Here is an 18,948-nt window from a genome sequence, read left to right on the forward strand (position 1 = left end):
CCGAAGTCGCATCTGAGTCCCTCCCAGAAGCTCCTTTTCATCGGGGCGGTTCTGGACTCGGCGCAGTTCCGGGCTTATCCTCCGGAGCAGCGGGTCCGGGATATTCAGGCTCTGATTCCCATCTTTCAGCCTCTATCCCAGGTTTCGGTCAGGTTGGTGCTGCGGCTTCTGGGTCTGATGGCCTCCTGCATCCTGTTAGTGCATCACACCAGGTGGCGAATGCGTGCTCTGCAGTAGGGCCTGAAGTTTCAGTGGGCCCAACATCGGTGCAACCTGTCCGACCATGTCTTGATCTCGGAGGGCACCGCACAGCAGTTGCAGTGGTGGCTCACGAACCGCGATTGGGTCAGCGGCAGATCCCTCTCCCTACCCCACCCGGAGCACATAGTGGTGACGGATGCGTCCCTCCTGGGATGGGGGGGCCACATGGGGGAGGCAGAGATCAGAGGACTCTGGTCTCCGGCGGAGTCTCAGCTCCATATCAACCTTTTGGAGCTGAGAGCGATCTGACTTGCACTGAAGGCATTTCTTCCCGTTGTCCGTGGAAGTGTGGTGCAGGTGTTCACGGACAACACCACCGCCATGTGGTATTGCAACAAACAGGGCGGGGTGGGGTCGTGGACCCTTTGTCAGGAGTCTCTGCGCCTCTGGACATGGCTGGAACATCAGGGCATCACCCTGGTGGTTCAACATCTGGCGGGCTCTCTGAACGCCAGAGCAGACGAACTCAGCCGCTGGTGCATGATGGATCACGAATGGCATCTAAACTCGGACCTGGCGCAAGGCCTCTTTCGCCAGTGGGGAGAGCCTTGGTTAGATCTATTCGCCACCGAAGTGAATGCGCAATGTCAGCAGTTCTGCGCGTTGGAGCTGCACTCGCTCGGGGACGCTTTTCGTTGCGAGTGGAGTTGCGGTCTGTTGTACGCCTTTCCGCCTATACCACTTCTGCCCAGAGTGCTGAAGAAGATCAGGCGCGACCGGGCACAAGTCATCCTGGTGGCTCTGGATTGGGCACAAAGGTAATGGTATCCCGAGCTACTCAGTATGTCAATCGATCCCCCGATACGACTGCCTCTTCAGGAGGACCTTCTGTCGCAGCAGCAGGGGACGGTCCTCCACCCGAACCTGTCCAGTCTCCACCTCCATGCGTGGAGATTGAGCGGCGACAGTTGATGCCATTTGACTTGCCTCCTGAAGTCTGCAATGTGATTCTGGCAGCCAGGCGTCCCTCCACTAAAACTAGATACGCCTGTAGGTGGAACAAATTTGTGGCATGGTGCACAGCAAAGGCTGTGGATCCCCTTTCCGCCCCTCTTTCTGAGGTTCTTCTCTTCCTTCTTTCTTTGGCCCAGCAGGGCTCTGCTCTGGGCACTCTTAAAGGTTATCTTTCTGCTATCTCTGCCTTCCTATGGCTTCCGGATCAGCCTTCTCTTTTCAAATCCCCTGTTGTTTCTCGATTCCTTAAGGGCATTACTCACATGTTTTCTCCTGTCCCTTTCGTAATGTTTTGACATATCTGATGTGCGCTGCCTTTGAGCCACTTCATAATTGTCCTCTTCGTCTGTTGACGCTTAAGACTGCTTTCCTGGTAGCAATCACCTCTGCTAGAAGGGTGAGTGAGCTCCAGGCTCTCTCTTCTAAGCCTCCTTTCCTTTATATCCATCCAGACAAGGTTGTGCTCTGCACTCGTCCTTTCTTCCTTCCTAAGGTTGTGACTGCCTTTCACATCGGGCAGTCTGTTACGCTGCCCACCTTCTTTCCGCCTCCGCATCCCTCGAAAGAGGAAGAGAGGCTCCACCGTCTGGACCCAAAACGGGCGCTCTCCTTCTATCTGGACCACAAAAAACAGTTCCGGGTGGACAACCAACTCTTCGTTGGCTACGTGGGCGCTAAGAAGGGGCGGGCGGTGCACAAACGGACCTTCTCTCGGTGTGTCGTTTTGTGCATCAAAGCTTGTTACTCCTTAGCTAAAAAGGAATCTCCTGTTGGGCTGAGGGCCCATTCCACTCGAGCCACGGCGGCGACGACTGCCCTGGGTCGGGGAGTCTCCTTGCAGGACATCTGTCAGGCTGCAACGTGGGCCTCGCTGCACACGTTTGCCAAGCATTATTGCCAGGACAGCCAAGTCCGGAAAGACGTCTTCTTTGGCCGCTCTGTTCTCCAGGACTTTCTGGTTTGATCTTGGTTCGCAGACCCACCACCGGGGTTGGTATTGCTGGGGTATCTATTCTAAGGTGAGGAATCTAATGAACGTGTTTCTTTCAGATGAACAAGTTACTTACCTTGGGTAACGATGTATCTGTAAGAAACATTAATTAGTTAGATTCCTCACCGACCCACCCATCCTCCCCTTTCTGCGAACCGATATCTAGGGTTGAGTTCATCCCTTCCAGGGCCCTAGAATTTTTTGGGGCCAGTGTCGGTCTCTTGAATGGCTCTGCGTTCCTGGCGCGGAAAGCTATGTACAAGAACGGACGTCAGCGCGCGAGGGCGGCGTCTAAGTACTCCGTCATTCCGGCGCACGACGCTGACGACGGACACGGAGCCGCAGACGACGCCTAGCGACGCGCAAGGGGTATTGCTGACGATAATCTTTCCGGATCCAGCCTGACGCCTGGGGATATTCTAAGGTGAGGAATCTAACTAACTAATGTTTCTTACAGATACATCTTTACGGAAGGTAAGTAACTTGTTCATCTGGTAGAGACACAGTCTAACCGCAGATTCCTTAACACCCACCCATCCTCCCCGTTCTGCGAGAACCTTGCCAGGTGGGTTTCTCGGCTTTGCCTCCTTTCAGTTGGTGCTGCTCTTCATTCAGGGTGTTCAATTTGGTGCAACCCTTTTATGACTTACAATATTCAGCTACCTTCCTCCAGGTGGCTTCTCTTCCTGTAGAGCGGTGCTTATTGCTTCAGCTTCACCGGGAGATTCTTCTTCTTCCTTTTCTCTGCATTCCTCCACCCTGGTCCTTCCATTGTGGGATCTTCTCCTATTGCTTCCCTCCCTCCTGCCTCCTCTTTCAACTTGAGGATCTTGTCTCCTGTTGAGTCGTCCTTTTGGGATCTGCTGGGCTGTGTTTCAGCTTTCCATTACTATTGGCGAAGTGCTATTCTTGTAATGCCTTCTCGCAGTAGATTGTTGTTCTTCCTGTGCTCCACCCTTGTTGGCCGACATAGTTCTACGTTGTAATAACAGTCTGTCTTTGTCTGTCGGGATATTCTTCCCTTGTTACTCTGGGGAGCGTCCTCCCTTTCTTTTTACGGTGTTTTTTCAGAGAGTTGCTCTATCCTTTACTTCTTGGTTTGTAAATAGACAGTGTCTGATACTGTCCTTTATGATGGTGTTCTGCACCATCCGATTACTTTGCCTTACTGATTCTTTTTTCTTTCGCACACTGTTCCCATACTTTCACAGTTTTGTTGGTGGCTCCGCAGAAAGGTTTCGCCGAACAAAAGTGACGTCTGCGCGTCCGGAGGGACTTATATGACCTCGCTGATGTCACGTACTTGGACGTCAGGGCGGGGTCGTGTGGCGCCGTCCCCCGGCACGCAGAAGTGCCGCTGCAAAACTTTTCCGGATCCAGTCTGACGCCTGAGGATATTCTAAGTTAAGGAATCCGTGGCTAGACAACGTCTCTACCAGATACATCGTTACCGAAGCAAGTAACTCGTACATCTAGGCTGGTGCCCTAAGGTGATACAAAATAATTTGCAGGCATAGAGTATATCCCAAAAGATTGTTAGCAAAGGTAAGTAACTTGTTTGTTTGGCTGTACTGTATTTTACTTTTTAACTTGACGTTTGCTAATTTTTCGGCATCAATCCCATAATCTGTATTCTTTTTTTCAGTCCATAGAAACTCAAGATGAACTTAGGAAAAGGCAGGAGGATCTGAAACAACAGAAAGAGTTGGAGACGGAGTTGAGAAATAAGATTGCAGAGTTATCGATCTGCATTGAGGAGAACTCAGAAAAAACTAAAACTGCTGAATCTCTCGAAAATAAGGTAATGTCAGTGTATTGTTACTCTGTCCTAATTGTAATTAAGTGGTCTCTAATTATAGCTTCTCCAACTTAGATATTTAATTTCTGATGGATACTTTTAGGTGTAGATTCCTCACCTTTAGAATATTCCCCAGGTGCCATACTGATTTTGGAAACTTTTCATAACAGTGCTTCTGCGCTGTGTGGCACAGTGCTGTTCTCCATTGGCTTCTTTTCTCATCGAAAGTGACAGAGCATGTATAAGCGCTACCCCCTGCGCACCAACATCAGTTCCTTTCTTTCTGCACCTTTGAACACTGATCTGGAACGTCACTTCCTCTTTTGTCCACATTTGATGAAATTCAAATCGAAGTCCATTGTGAAAGGGAATGATGTCCCCACCTAAAATTACAGATTTGAAATAGAGTTAGGTATAGATTCCTTACCTCAGAGTTACCCCCAGGTGTCAGACTGGATCCGGAGAATTTTTCATCAGCAGTACCCCTTCGCATCAAAAGGTGGCATCGGTCGGCTCCGCGTTTGTTGTTGCCATTGTGATCGCCCGGAAGACGTTGTGATAGCTACTTAGACGCTGTCCTCGCGTCGGTGACGGTTTCGCACCGCTTGTGCCTGTTCTGTCTGGAGCGTGACCATGACCACAAGTCATGCTCCGACTGCTGGACCATGAATCCGAAGTGTTTGTGAGAGCGGTCCCGAAAGCTTCTCGTGGCCCGGCAGTCTGCTCCGCGCCGTTAGAGGTCCCGGTCGCGTGGGAGGTCAAAGGACCAGTCGCAGAGCCACCACCACCAGTCTTCTTCAAAGTCCAAGTCTTCGCACTCCTCAGGTAAGTCGAAGCACAAGAAGAAGTCGAAGAGGCATCGTCGCTCTTTGACTTCTCCCCGTTGGTCGGCCAACACGACGAGGGATGCAGGTGGTGCCTCTCCCGCGGCTCCGTGTGCGGAGCCCGAAGGGTCGACTCCAAGTTTCCTTCCCTTACCCCTTCCCAGCTTTGCCAAATTTACGAAGCGATGAATGCCATCTGTGGGCAGTCGGCTCCACTGGCGCACCTTCAGGCCCCGCGGACTCGGCTGGGGTCCCTGGGGCTGTGACGCTGGTGGCTCTTGCCCCGGCACCGCAGAGTCCCCTTGGATTCATGCCTGGATCCGGCTCGGCGCCGGTTGACCTGATTATACCTCTCCCAGCACCACGTCCACAGCCGATGCCAGTTGTGTCCCCAGCCAGCGTCGACCCTGGACTGCACCTCGATGTAGGGTACTTTTGAGTCCTTGTTCTATCCAGGCTCTTTAAGACCAGATTGGCAGCCAGAGGAGGGTGAGAAGGACTGGGAGGGGTCTGGAGACCCTTTAACTGACCAGTTGGGTTATGAACTGGACTGGAGAGGAACTGGGGGAAGCCAGTGGTCTGGATACCTCACCAGACCTTAGCATGTTGTCTCCTCCTACCGTGGCTGCGGACAAGGGAGCGTCTTACGCCGTGGTGTTACGTAGGGCGGCCGAGGCTCCATCCTCGAGCTACCAGCGGTGGCAGTCAGGACTAACCTCCTGACACGTGCTTCAACCGGCAGCGAGCTCTTCGGAGCCCCTGCTGCCGTTTAATGAAGCCCTCACCGACATCCTTTTGGGCACCTGGTCCAGGCCCAACATAGGGGCTCCTGTGGATAAGATGATTACCCGACGCCACCGCCCAGCCCCAGGTGACCCCACTTACCTCTCCCATCACCCCACCCCTGAGAGCTTGGTGGTCCAACCTTTCGCCTCCAAAGGCACATTCCCTAACGCACCACCTGATAGGGAATCCAAAAAGCTGGACCATCTTGAGAGGATGATTTTTTCTTCCTCCAGCTTGGGACTGCGGTATGTAAACACCGCATTTCTGTTGGGCCATTACGCCACTCCGTGTGGGATACGGTGGCGCAAGTGCTGCCCCAGTGCCCGGAGTAGGCCCAGGCCGTACTCTACCGTGCAGTTGCCGAAGGGAGAGACGCAGCAAAGATTACCATTCGCTGTGGGCTGGATACTGCCGATGCACTAGGCAGGACGATTTCCACGTCAGTAGCCCTTCGACGCTACGTCTGGTTGAGGTTGACTGTTTTTTCCGGGGTTGTCTAATCCATTCTTCTGGACATGACCTTAGATGGCTGTCACCTATTCGGCGACAAGGCAGAAAACGCGCAGTAGCGCTTTAAGGACTCTCTGGTTACGGCCAGGTCCTTTGGCATCTCCACCACCCACCCTGCACAGTCTGCTTTTCGCCCCTTTTGTGGCTACGGAAGGGCTGCCCTGCCACCTCCCGCCCAGAGCTACAGGCCAGCGCAAGCTGTTCAGCCCCTGCGCGGCCGGGGACGTGAGAACCACCGCCGCGGTTCTGGGGGCCAGAGGGCGGGCCAGTCCACCAGGACCACCCTGCAACAGCCTCTAAACCCTCCTAGTCTGACTTTTCAGAGCCACCAATCGCCAATGGGCGGCAGGATTCACCATCTCCTCCCCCACTGGCGCACCATCACATCGGACAGGTGGGTTTTGCAAATAGTAGGAAGGGGCTTCTCACCCCGCCTTCCCCCATGGGATGGCAGCGTTTGACTTGCAGGACGTTTATTTTCACATCCCCATCCTGCCGGCCCACTGGCGTTACCTGCGGTTCGCGGTAGGCAACAAGCACTTTCAGTTTACCATGCTCCCCTTTGACCTTACCAGCGCCCTTCAGGTGTTCACGAAAGTGATGGCGGTGGTTGCAGCTCATCTGCGCATCTCAGGGGTTCCAGTCTTCCCCTATCTCGAGGACTAGCTGTTGAAGGCGGGCTCGCCCCAGGCAGTCGTCTCCCTCCTCCAGAGTACTGCAGACCTCCTGCATTCGCTGGGGTTCACCATAAACGTGCCGAAGTCACGCCTGATTCCCTCTCAGAAGTTCCTTTTCGTCGGAACGGTTCTGGACACTGCGCAGTTTCGGGCTTATCCTCCCGAGCAGCGAGTCTGGGCTATTCGGGTTATGATTACGATCTTTCTGCCTCTATCCTGGCTTTCGGTCAGAATGACCCTGAGGTTGTTGGGCCTCATGGCCACCTGCATCCTGCTAGTGGATCATTCCAGTTGGTATATGTGGGCTCTGCAGTGGACCTGAAGTTCCAGTTCCTGTCAGATTACGTTCAGATCTCGGAGGGCACTGCACATCAATTGCAGTGGTAGCTAACGAGCCAGGATTGGGTCAATGGCAGAGCTCCCTCTCCCTTACCCAAACGGAGTACACAGTAATGACGGATGCATAACTTCTAGGGTGGGGTGGCCACATGGGAGAGGCGGAGATCAGGGGCCTCTGGTCTCTGGCGGAGTCTGAGCTCCACATCAACCTGCTGGAGCTCCGGGCGATTCTTCTTGCACTGAAGGCATTCCTTCACTCTGTCTGGGGGAAAAGTAGTGCAGGTGTTCACGGACAACACCACTCCCATGTGGTACTGCAACAAACGGGGCGGGTGGGGTCGTAGGTTCATTGAATGCCAGGGCGGACAAACTCAGCCGCATGTGCATGATGGATCACGAATGGCGTCTTCACTCGGAGGTGGCACAAAGTTTCTTTCAGCAGTGGGGAGAGCCTCGGTTAGATCTATTCTCCACCAAAGAGAACGGGCAATGTCAGCAATTTTGCGTGTTGAAATTTCCAACGCAGCACTCGATAGGCTGAGATTTACATCGCGTCTTTCACCTATACCACTTCTGCCCAGTGTGCTGAAGAAGATCAAGTGCGACCGGGCCCAAGTCATCCTTGTGGCTCCGGATTGGGCACGAAGAGTCTGGTATCCCGAGCTGTTACACATGGCCATCGATCCTCCAATCCGACTGCCTCTTTAAGACAATTTTCTGTCGCTGCAGCAGGGGATGGTCCTCCACCCGAACCTGTCCAGTCTCCATCTCCTTGTTTAGAGATTGAACGTTGACAGTTGACAGCCTTTGACCTTACTCCCGAAGTCTGTAATGTTATCTTGGCAGCCAGACATCCCTCCACTAAGACTGTGTACACCTGCAGATGGAACAAATTTGGGGCACGGTGCATCGCAAAGGCTGTAGATTCCCTTTCTGCTCTTCTTTCTTAGGTTCTCTTGTTTCTTGTTTCCTTCTTTCCTTGGCTGTAGGAAAGTGGCTCTATATATACTGTTCCCAAATAGGTACAGTGTGCACAGAGTCCACAGTCCCCAGAGATTCGGCAGAGGCTAAAGTTAGATATAACCTTACTCTCTAAAGTGGTAGCTTGGTCGAGCAGTAAGGCAGTATCAGAGGACAGTGTAAAGCATTTGTTGTACACACTCAGTCAGCAAATGATCTCACACACTCAATAACTGAACTCTAGGCCAATGGTTTGTATATATAAATATATGGTTGTTTTATTTTAGAACCAAAAAATAGGTATCAAAATATAATTTCTCAGAATGAGATGCTTTAGTTAAATACTTTGCAAGAGGCAATTGACTTGAAATTCAATAGTTTGTTGCAATAGGCAACACAATTTCAAACACAATAATACATTGAGCACAATGGGAAATTTAAGCTATGTGCAATTGATTACTTTCAGGATTACTTTTCTAACTCCAGGACTGGATCCTAGATTCAGTCCTGGGACAGTTCTTGGAAACAAGTGAGTAAATACGTTTTAGTTACTGTTGTGATTTTTAAGCAATATTTTGCTATTTTAAAAGTTGACAAAGATTTTCTGATCAAATTACCAATGTTATCCTATGGAAGGAAATTCACTTAGCAGGTAAGTGGGGTTTTTGTTACTTTTTCTAGGTCAGTGTTGGATCCTGGATCCAGCACTAGTGTACAACCTGTAAGCAGTTGAGAAACTGCGTTTTTTTATACAGGCGATTTTTAAGGAATATTTATACGTTTGCAAAATAGAAACTTAGAAGAAATTTCACAGAAAAACAGCCAATGGTTTCCTATGGAAGAAAATTTGAGTTACGGGTAAAGTACGTACTCGTTACTTTCGTAATCCAGTGCTGGGCTCCTAGGCTCAGTACTGTGGCATCTATCTAAAACAGGTAAGTAATTACGTTTTCACAGTTGGTACGATTTTTAAAGAATATTTGTAGTTTGCTAAAATCGGCACTTAGAAGAAATTTCACATTAAAACAGTCAATGGTTTCCTATGGGAGAAAATTGAGTTAGTGGTTAGTACGGTCGGAAGTACTTTTCAGGGTCAGTGCTGGGCACCAAGATCCAGCACTGGGATCTCTCCTAATAGCAGGTGAGTATTTCCGTTTTCGTTACTCTGTTGATTTTAGGTGAATATTTTAAAGTTTAGAAACTCCACACTTAGAAGAAATTTCAAGAGAAACCAGTCAATGTTACCCTATGGAAGAAAAGTGACTTATCGGCATTTGGGTAAGTACTCGACTGGCAGAGTTAAGGTTCTGGGCATAGACTCGGGGGTCTCCCAGGGTCAGGTAAGTACAGTTGTTACACCCTCAGCGGCACAGGGGCAGCCGGGTGCAGAGTGAGTTAGGCCCAATGTTATCCTATGGGAGGCAGGGGGCTCTTGATTGGTGGCTGCTGGCTAGCAGGCAATGCGGCTGTGGGAGCTGGGCTCCTGGTCACTTGCTCAGGGCAAATTGGAACGTAGGTGGGAGTAGAAGTTGCACTGCCAGGGCCACTCGGGCGGCTGGGTGCTTTTGAGCCTTTGGGCGCTCAGTGGATTGCTATGGAAAAGCTCAAGGACGAACAAAGGCTGCAAGCTCGGGGACGAAGATTCTTCAGGTGACACCACCACTTCGAGAGGTAAGTTGGGTAGTTGGAGGATAGGTAGGTACCCAGGAGTCGGGCACAGGGGGCCGCAGGGCGCTGGGTGCAGGGGTGCCTTTTGGTGTCAAGAAATCTTACCCTCTGTTGATCGCAGTTCGGGGGGGGGGGGGTCCGAGGTTCTGAGGCTGCAGGCGTCGTCAGGAGTGTTGAGGTGGGTCCTTGGGTGCCGGATTCGGGGTCACAGTTTCTGTGGGGACGTCTTTGTCCACTCCAGCACAGGCCAGGCTTGGTGGGTGCAGAGTGTGCAGGGTTCGCGGTTCCGGGCTGATGCCAGGGGTTAGATACTTGCTTTGAGCAGAGCCACTGCTCGTGGGAGTCCCAGTAGCTCAGAGTCACAAGGTAGCCAGGTCCTCCGGGGTTTGTGAGGTTGCTGGCCACAGGAGGTGCCGGGATTTAGCAGGAGCAGGTTTGAGGGTCGACAGGCCGGTAGGGTTGGGGCCAAAGCAGTTGGTGTCTTCCTCTTCTTAGGAGCTGCACGGCAGGTCTTATTTCTTCTTGATCTTCTTTGCTGTTTTAGAATCTGGAATCTGAGGAAGGAAGGTTCAGGGTGCCCCTAAATACTAAATTTAGGTGCGTTACAGGTAGATAAAGGGCAGGGACCACTGGGTCCCTGTCCTGGGATGGGTACACCCCTATCCTGCCACTCTCCTGTGGGAGGGGGCAGTGGCCTAGTCCTGATTGGGTAGGGTTACTTATCTTCAAGATGGCGAGAGCCCGGGGATGTGTTTCACCTCGCCTCCCCCACCTGAGGGGTGGGGTTGGCAGAGGCTGGCACACCCCCTGTCCTTCCTTGGGGTTTCCGGCCAGTCTTCCCGCCAGAGTGGGGGTTTAGAACCGGTAGGGGCCGGTTGCTGAGTACAGCAAGTGGCTTGGCAGCATGCCTTTGAAGCTTCCCCTGCCCATCCTGGGGGAGGAGACCAAGGACCTCGCCCAGGATGTGCATTGTTGTAGGCCCAGGAGAGCGGGTGGCTCACTTCCCAGGGGTCCAGCCACAGGGCTGCTGTGTGGCAGCCTAGGCAGCTCCTCAAACCAGACGTGGATTGAAGGTTAGGTTCAGGGGGCATCTCCAAGATGCCCTCTGTCGTGCATTGTACATTAATTCCTGCACTGGCATCAGTGCGGGTTTAATGTGCTAAGAAGTTTGATACCAAACTTCCCAGTGTTCAGTGGAGCCATCATGGTGCTGTGGAGTTCGGGTTTGACAAGCTCCCAGCACCATATACTCTTAAATGGCAGAACTGCACTTACAGTGCCCAGGAATGGACCTGGGCACTGTAGGGGCACAGGGCTCATGCTCCTGTGCCCACACCACTGGCATAGGGCACCCAGCTAGAGGGGTGGCTGATGTATGCCAGGGCAGTGTATGTTGTGGGCATGGCACACAGGGATGTGTGCCATGTCGACTCTGTTTTGTCTTGTACCCAGACACTCAGCCTGCAAGGGCAGTGTGTTTGTGTTAGGGTACAGGGCCTCTAAGGGTGGCACAATAAGTGCTGTAGCCCTTAGTGGCCTTCCCTGGTCACAAGGCCCTGGGTACCTAGGGTACCATTTACCAGGGGATGACATGTGGCCAGGGTCTGCCAATTTGGGTTTTAGGTTTTAGGGAAGGAACATAGGTCCTGGGCACCTGATTGGCAGGAGTCCAGAGCACACTTATTCAAAGTACATTCAGCAATTCAGCAAAAAGTGGGGGCATACCATGCAAGAAAGATGGCACTTTCTCACATTGGCCCAGCAGGGCCCTGCTCTGGGCACTCTTAAGGGCTATCTCTTGGCCATTTCAGCCTTTCTTAGGCTTCCTGATCAGCCTTCTCTTTTCAAGTCCCCTGTTGTAAATAGCTTCCTTAAGGGCATTACTCATCTTTTTTTCTTCTATTCCCTTTGTAATGCCTCAGTGGGACTTGAACTTGGTTCTTACTTACTTTATGTGCGCTCCCTTTGAGCGACTTCATAACTGTCCTCTCAGGTTTCTTACTCTAAAGACTGCTCTTCTCATTGCCATCACCTCTGCTTGCAGGCTGAGTCCTTTGAAGCCTCCTTTTCTGGCTGTTCATCAAGACAAGGTCATCGTCAGAATGAGACCTTCCTTTCTTCCCAAGGTGGTTACTTCTTTTCATATTGGTCTGACCCTCACTTTAGCCATCTTCTTTCCGCCTCCATGTCCTTCTAAGTAGGAAGAGAGGCTCCACTGTCTGGATCCAAAATGTGTGCTTTCCTTTTATTTGGATCACACAAGCAATTCCGGGTGGACAACCAGCTCTTTGTTGGGTACATTGGCGCCAAAAAAGGTTGTGCCGTGCACAAACGGACCAACTCCAGGTGGGTCTTTTTGTGTATGAAAGCTTGCTACTCTTTGCCAAAGAAGGAGCCTCCACTGGGACTGCGCGCCCATTCCACCAGGGCGACGACAGCTACCACTGCTTAGGGACAGGGAGTCCCCCTCAATGGTATCTGTCAGGCAGCTACGTGGGCACCTCTGCACGTTAACAACATACTATTGCCTGAACAGTCAAGTCCAGAGAGACTGCTTCTTTGGCCTTTCTGTTTTCCAGGACTTGCTGGTGTGAACTTGGTCCGCAGATCCACCTCCGGGGTTGGTATTCCTGGGGGTATCTACTCCAAGGTAAGGAATCTATAAATAATTGTCTCTTTCAGATGAATGAGTTACTTACCTTCGGTAACGATATATCTGTAAGCAACATAGATTAGATATAGAATCCTTACCACCTCACCCAACCTCTCCGTTCTGCGAACTGACTTCTAGGGTCAGAAAATCCTTTTTTGGGCCCTAGTTTTGTGCACCAGTGGTCAGTCTCTTACATGGCTCTGTGCTTCTGGCGTGGAATGTTCTGTAAAAGAACTGATGTCAGCGCGCAAGGGCGACGTCTAAGTAGTTACCACAACGTCATCCCAACGACCACGATGCCAACGGCGAACGCTGAGCCGACTGACGCCACCTTTCGAGGTGCCGGGGTTGTGCTGACGAAAAATTTTCCGGATCCAGTCTGACGCCTGGGGTTAATTCTCAGGTAAGGAATATATAACTAATCTATGTCTCTTACAGATCTATCATTACCGAAGGTAAGTAACTTGTTCTTTAAGCTCTGCACCAGAGAACATGGGGCGGATGATAACTTGTTCGCTGTTTCTCAGCTATGAAAAACTTGTCAAGGTGGATAGTCCTTTGCATTGTGATCTTATAAGCACTGGCCAACAAGCAGCCTCTGGATGGGCTGAGGGCCAAGGGCCAAGGCTGCTATCACTGCGTTTAGATGCAGAGTGCCTTTTCTTGACATTTATCAGGCCACAATGTGGGCATCAGTTCACAAACCACTACTGCCTTGACAGCCTCGTCCGACAGCAAGAGCAAAGTGATGAATCTGCGGTTAGAAGTATCCATCAGAAGAACAAATCTGAAACCGAGATTCCTTACCTTACAATTACCCCCAGGCGTCAGACTGGATCCGGAGAATTTTTCTTCAGCAGTACCCCTGCGCATTGTCTGCGTCGTGGTGCCTGGGATGACGTCGCGGTGGGTACTTAGACGCCACCCCTGCTCGCTGACGTCCGTTCTTTCTTCTTCTGCACCAGCCTAGCACAGATCTGGAGAGCGCTTGCCCCTAATAATTTTCTGACTAAACTTTTTTTTTAAACTTTTTTCAACGGCTTTTTTTTTTCCTAAAGTTTTCGACTCTTGGTGCACGAGGGATGTTTCAATATCAGACCGAATTCAAGCCTTGTGACTCCTGTCACAAGCTGATGTCCGTGACTGATCCGCACCTCGTGTGCCCTATGGTGCCTGGAGTGAGAGCACGACTCGAAGTCATGCTCAGACTGTCGGACCATGAGCCCGAAGTCTTTGATGGAGCAGTCCCTAAAGCTTTTGTAGGCCTGGCAGTCTGCTCCGCGTTGCTGCTGGTCTTGCTCGAAAGTAATGTCTCGAGACCGATCGCGGAGCCATCACACCTAGTCTAAGTCTTCGCACTCCTCGGTAAGTTGAAGCACAAGAGGAAGGCAAAGAAGCACCATCTCAATTCACCTGCCTCCCGTCAGTCAGCTTACGCAACTCAGGACCCGGAGCATTGTCGCTCTAAGGCCCAGTCTACGGCTTCTGACTCTGGGACAACTCCGCGCTTACCCCCGTTTCTGGGAGCCAGGGCGTCCCCTGCCCAGCTTCGTACGTTCTACGAAGCCCTCCACCGTGTGTTTGAGCAGCCCGATTTTGCCGGTGCGCCTTCGGGCCGCAGAGCCGGTTGGGGGCTCTGGGCTTTTGCTGGAGGGTCCCCATGGATCCAGGCCTGGATCCGGATCAATGCCAGTCGTCCTTACTCTACCTTCCCTGGTTCCAATCCCGACGATGGCACCGGCCGTTCCCCTGGCCGACGCGGTCCCCATCCTCATCCACGAGATGGACCCAGAGCCGGATCAACATCTGCCGATGTCGAATCCGATGCCGGAGGGCACTTTTGTTCCCTTGTTCATCCTAGGTGTTCCTTATCGCCCTGATGATGGTGATGAGGACTAGTAGGGGTCGCTAGACCCTTTAACAAACCAGTTGGAAGAACAGGACTGGAGAGAGGATTTGGCTGGTGCCATTGGTCTGGATACCTCCTCAGACGTTGGCATGCTTTCTCCCCTTACCATGGCTACAGAGGAGGGAGTATCCTATGTAGTGGCAGTGCCTAGGGCAGCAGAGGCTTTGGTCCTGGAGATCCCACCAGTGGCAGTCAGGACCAACCTCCTGACAGAAGTGCTTCAGCCGGCGGCAGCTTCCTCTGAACCCCTCTTGCCTTCATGGATGTCCTTCTGGGCACTTGGTCCAAGCCCAACACGGGGGCTCCTGTGGAACGGACGATAGCCCGCCGCCACCACCTGTCTCCGGGCGATCCCATTTTCCTCACCCAACACCCTTACCCCGAGAGCGTGGTGGTCCAAGCCTCCTCTTCTAAGGGCGCATTCCCTTCTGCACCCCTGGATAGGGAATCCAAGAAGCTGGGTCAACTTGGGAAGCACATGTTCTCTTCCTCCAGCTTTGCGCTGCAGTCCGTGAATACCGCATGCCTCTTGAGCTGCTATACCCATACAGTCTAGGATAAGTGCTGCCTCAGTGCCCGAAGGAGTCCCGGGCTGTTTTCTTGCAGGCAGTAGCGGATGGGAGAGGTGCAGCAATAATCCGCTGTGGACTGGATACCACAGACTCTCTGGGCAGAACGATCACGTCGGTAACCCTTCGGGGCTACGTCTGTTTGAGGATGTCTGGTTTTTCGGGGATGTTCAGTCAACCTTGCTGGAAATGCCAATCTGAAAGAGACACATTAGTGATAGATTCCTTACCTTAGAATATTCCCCAGGCGTCAGTCTGGATCCGGAAAGTTTTCTGCTTAGCAGTACCCCGGCATGCCAGTAGGTGGCGCCTTGCGGCTCCGCGCCCGTCACTGGCGTCGTGCGCGCCGGGTTGACGTCACGGAGGCTACTTAGGCGCCAACCATGCGCGCTGACATCAGTTCTTTCTTTTTCCACGCCGAAAGCGCAGATCCGGATTGATCAAGTACCCCGGTCAATTTTTGACCACTTTTTTGAGACTTTTGTCTCCTTCTCTTGTCTCCTGGTGCACGTAGGGATGCCCGGCTTTGTCTTGTGGGTCGTAATACGTCGGTGGCGGACCCCCATGACGTCTGCCTCTACTGCCTGGAGACCAACCATTACTCCTGGGATTGTCGGGACTGCCGTGCCATGGCCCGAAGGCCTTGTGGGAGCGGCGCCGAAAGTTGCTGGAGGTCCGGCACTCCTCTCACCGTCTAGGGGCCGTTCGCGAGACCGCTCGTGGAGACGTCGCTCCTCGGACTCTGTCTTCAGCTTCCGATTCCTGTATGCGACCCCATAAGAAGAAGTCGATGAAGGGTGTCTGCTCTTCGACGTCCCTCCGTCGCTCCCTGGAGGCGGACGTGGGGGACAGGGGCTCCACCCCTGCGGCTCCTCCGGAGCCTGGGAGACCCGCAGCCTACCCGCTTTTCCCGGGTCTGTTGGAGACTCCTGAGCGGATGCAAGAGTTTCTTGCTGCCATGGACCGCCTGTTTAGGCCTCGGGCTCCCGCCAGCACGCCTGCGGGCCCGCGGTCCCGTGTCCAGATCCTGTTGACCCGGCGGCACCGCCTTCGGCGCCGGCCCCAGAGCCACTGGATCCACTGCCCGCGTCTCCGGCGCCACAAGCTGCAGCACCGCTGGCTCCGGCCCCAGCGCCGCCCCTGGCTCCGACGCACTGGGTGCCGTTTATCCTGCCCCGGTTCTCGGACCATTTTGTTCAGACCTGGGATACTCATTGGGATGCGTTTCCAGTTCGGCCCTGGCCGACGCCGCTGGCCCCCTCTCCAGCTCCAGTCCTGCTGCCGCCGGCTCCTTCTACTGGAGTAGAAGGAGCCGGATGAGGACTGGGACTGCTCCGAGGACCCCCTTGTGTGACTACGAGCAGGATTGGGTGGATGACCTTCAGGATGCGGGTGAACTTGATGTGTCTTCAGACCCGGGGTTTGCCTCCCCTCTGCCTACTATACAAGAGGGCGCTTCCTACACTATGGTGCTGCATCGAGCAGCGGAGGCTCTCCATCTCGACCTCCCTATGGTGGCCCTTAAGACCAACCTCCTTACGGCGGTGCTCCAGACAGTGTCTACGTCGTCGGAACCACTGCTCCCTTTCAATGAGGCCCTTACCGAAGTCCTCTTGGGCACTTCGTTACGGCCAGCCTCGGGGGCACCGGTGGATACGAACGTTGCTAGGCGTCATCGCCCAGCACCTGGTGACCCTGCCTTCTTGACCACTCACCCCACGCCTGAGAGCCTGGTCATTCAGGACTCGATGTTGCAGAGTGCCTTTCCCACGGCTCCGCTGGATAAGGACTCTAAGAAGCTGGACCAATATGGCAAGAGGTTGTTCTCCTCGGCCAGCTTGGGGTTGCGGTCGGTTAATACCGCCTGCTTGTTGGGGCATTACTCCCACGCCGTGTGGGATATGGTAGCAGAAGTCCTGCCTCAGTGTTCTGAATAGGTCCAGGCCGTCGTTTACCAAGCGATTGCGGAGAGCAAGGATGCGGTGAAGTTTGCCATCAGGTGTGGTCTGGACACGGCTGATTCCTTGGGCAGGGCGATTTCCACGACTGTGGCGTTGCGGCGTCATGCCTGGTTGCGGTCTAACAGGTTATTGCTTGATGTCCAGAGCTCGCTCATGGACTTGCCCTCTGATGGCTCTCGCCTCTTTGGCGACAAGGCGTAGAGTGCCCTGGAGCGCTTTAAGGACTCACGGGCCACAGCTAAGTCTTTGGGTCTTTCCACTAAGAGCCCTGCCACGCCTGGGTTTCGTTCGTGTCGTGGCCAGGGTAAAGGCCCCCAGACACGCTCCTCCACAAAGCCTGTGCAGAACCTGCCTCAGCGTGGCCGCGGACGTGGTTTCTGCAGGGGCGGGTCTGGTAACCAGCGGGCAGGGCAGTCCACCTCCAAGCCTTCCTAATCCGAGCTTCAGGGGGCACTACGCCGGTAGGAGGCAGGGTCAGTCACCACCTCCACCACTGGCGTGGTATCACTTCGGACAAGTGGGTGCTGCAGATAATCTGCCAAGGTTACTCGCGCCCCTTTCTGTCCTCCCCTCCAGCCATGCCACCTCGGTACCACCGCATGTCGGGGGGGATCATTTGGCTCTTCTGCGTCCGGAAGTCACAGCCCTCCTGGCCAAGGGGGCCATAGAGTACGTTCCCGATCATGAAGTAGGGAGTGGTTGCTATTCCCACAACTTTCTGGTCCCCAAGAAGGACAAGGGGGGCATGCGCCCCATCTTGGACCTCCGGGACATCAATCGCTTCCTCCGGAAGGAGAAGTTCAAGATGCGGACTCTGGCTCAGGTCCTGTCTGCCCTGGAGACTGGATGGTTGCGTTGTACTTGCAGGACGCTTATTTTCACATTCCCGTCCTGCCGGCCCACCGACGTTACCTGCGATTCATGGTAGGCCAGGAGCATTTTCAGTTTGCCATGCTCCCCTTCGGCCTTACCAGCGCCCCTCGGGTGTTCACGAAAGTGATGGCGATGGTCGCAGCTCATCTCCGCAGGTTAGGGGTGTCAGTCTTCCCCTACCTCGACGACGGGCTGTTGAATGCGGGTTCGCCCCAGCACTCTGCACCCAGCCGCCCGAGTGGCCCTGGCAGTGAAAACTCTACACCTACCTACTTCCCCACTTGCCCTGAGTAAGTGACCAGGAGCCCAGCTCCCACAGCCGCGTGGCTTGCCAGTCAGCAGCCACCAACCAAGGCCCCCCTATCCCTCATAGGATAACATTGGGCCTAACTCTCTGTGCACCCGGCCGCCCTAGAGCCGCTGAGGGTGAACCAACTGTACCTACCTGACCCTGGGGGACCCCTGAGTCTATGCCCAGAACCTCAACTCTGCCAGTCGAGTACTTTCCCTTAAACCCATAACTCTTTTCCTCCTAGGGTAACATTGACTGGCTTTTTCCTGAAATTTCTTCTAAGTGTGGACTTTTCAAATCTTAAAATATTCACCAAAAATCAGCAGAGTAACGAAAACGAAATTACTCACCTGCTCTTAGGTGAGCTCCCAGTGCTGTATCTTGGTGCCCAGCACTGACTCTGAAAAATACTTACAACTGTACTTACCCTTAACTCAATTTTCTTCCGAAGGAAACCATTGACTGTTTTTCTGTGAAATTTCTTCTAAGTGTCGATTTCTGCAATCTTTAAATATTCTTCAAAAATCGTATAATATCTGAAAACGTAATTACTTACCTGTTTTGGATAAAGGTCCCAGTACTGAGTCTAGGCACCCAGTACTAGATTACAAAAGTAACGAGAACATACTGTACCTGCAACCTGAATTTTCTTCCATAGGGAATCATTGACTGTTTTCTTTGAAATATTTTCGAAGTGTCAACTTTTAAAATAGCTAAATATTGTTTAAAAATCATTACAGTAATTAAGTCGACTTTCATCACTTGATTCTGAGTACTGACCCAGGACTGAATCTATGATCCAGTCCTGGAATTCCAAAAGTAATCTAAAAAGTAATCTGTTGCAAATAACTTGAAACTTCCATTGAACTCAATGCATTGTTGTGTTTTTAAAAATAGAGTTGCCTACTGCAACCACTTGTAAC

General features: G+C 52.8%; 1 protein-coding gene across 2 annotated transcripts in view; it reads left to right on the forward strand.

The window, feature by feature from the left end:
* Window positions 1-18,948, forward strand: part of CENPE (centromere protein E) — a 1,911,253-nt gene that overhangs the window by 1,043,385 nt on the left and 848,920 nt on the right. For both annotated transcript variants that reach the window (XM_085641421.1, XM_085641422.1), the window contains exon 44: window positions 3,852-4,007. In XM_085641421.1, coding sequence (XP_085497547.1) covers window positions 3,852-4,007 — 156 coding nt within the window. The remainder of the gene's footprint in view (window positions 1-3,851; window positions 4,008-18,948) is intronic.

The sequence above is a fragment of the Triturus cristatus genome, chromosome 2_2 (genome assembly GCF_964204655.1).
Source record: "Triturus cristatus chromosome 2_2, aTriCri1.1, whole genome shotgun sequence".
Classification (NCBI taxonomy): Eukaryota; Metazoa; Chordata; class Amphibia; order Caudata; family Salamandridae; genus Triturus; species Triturus cristatus.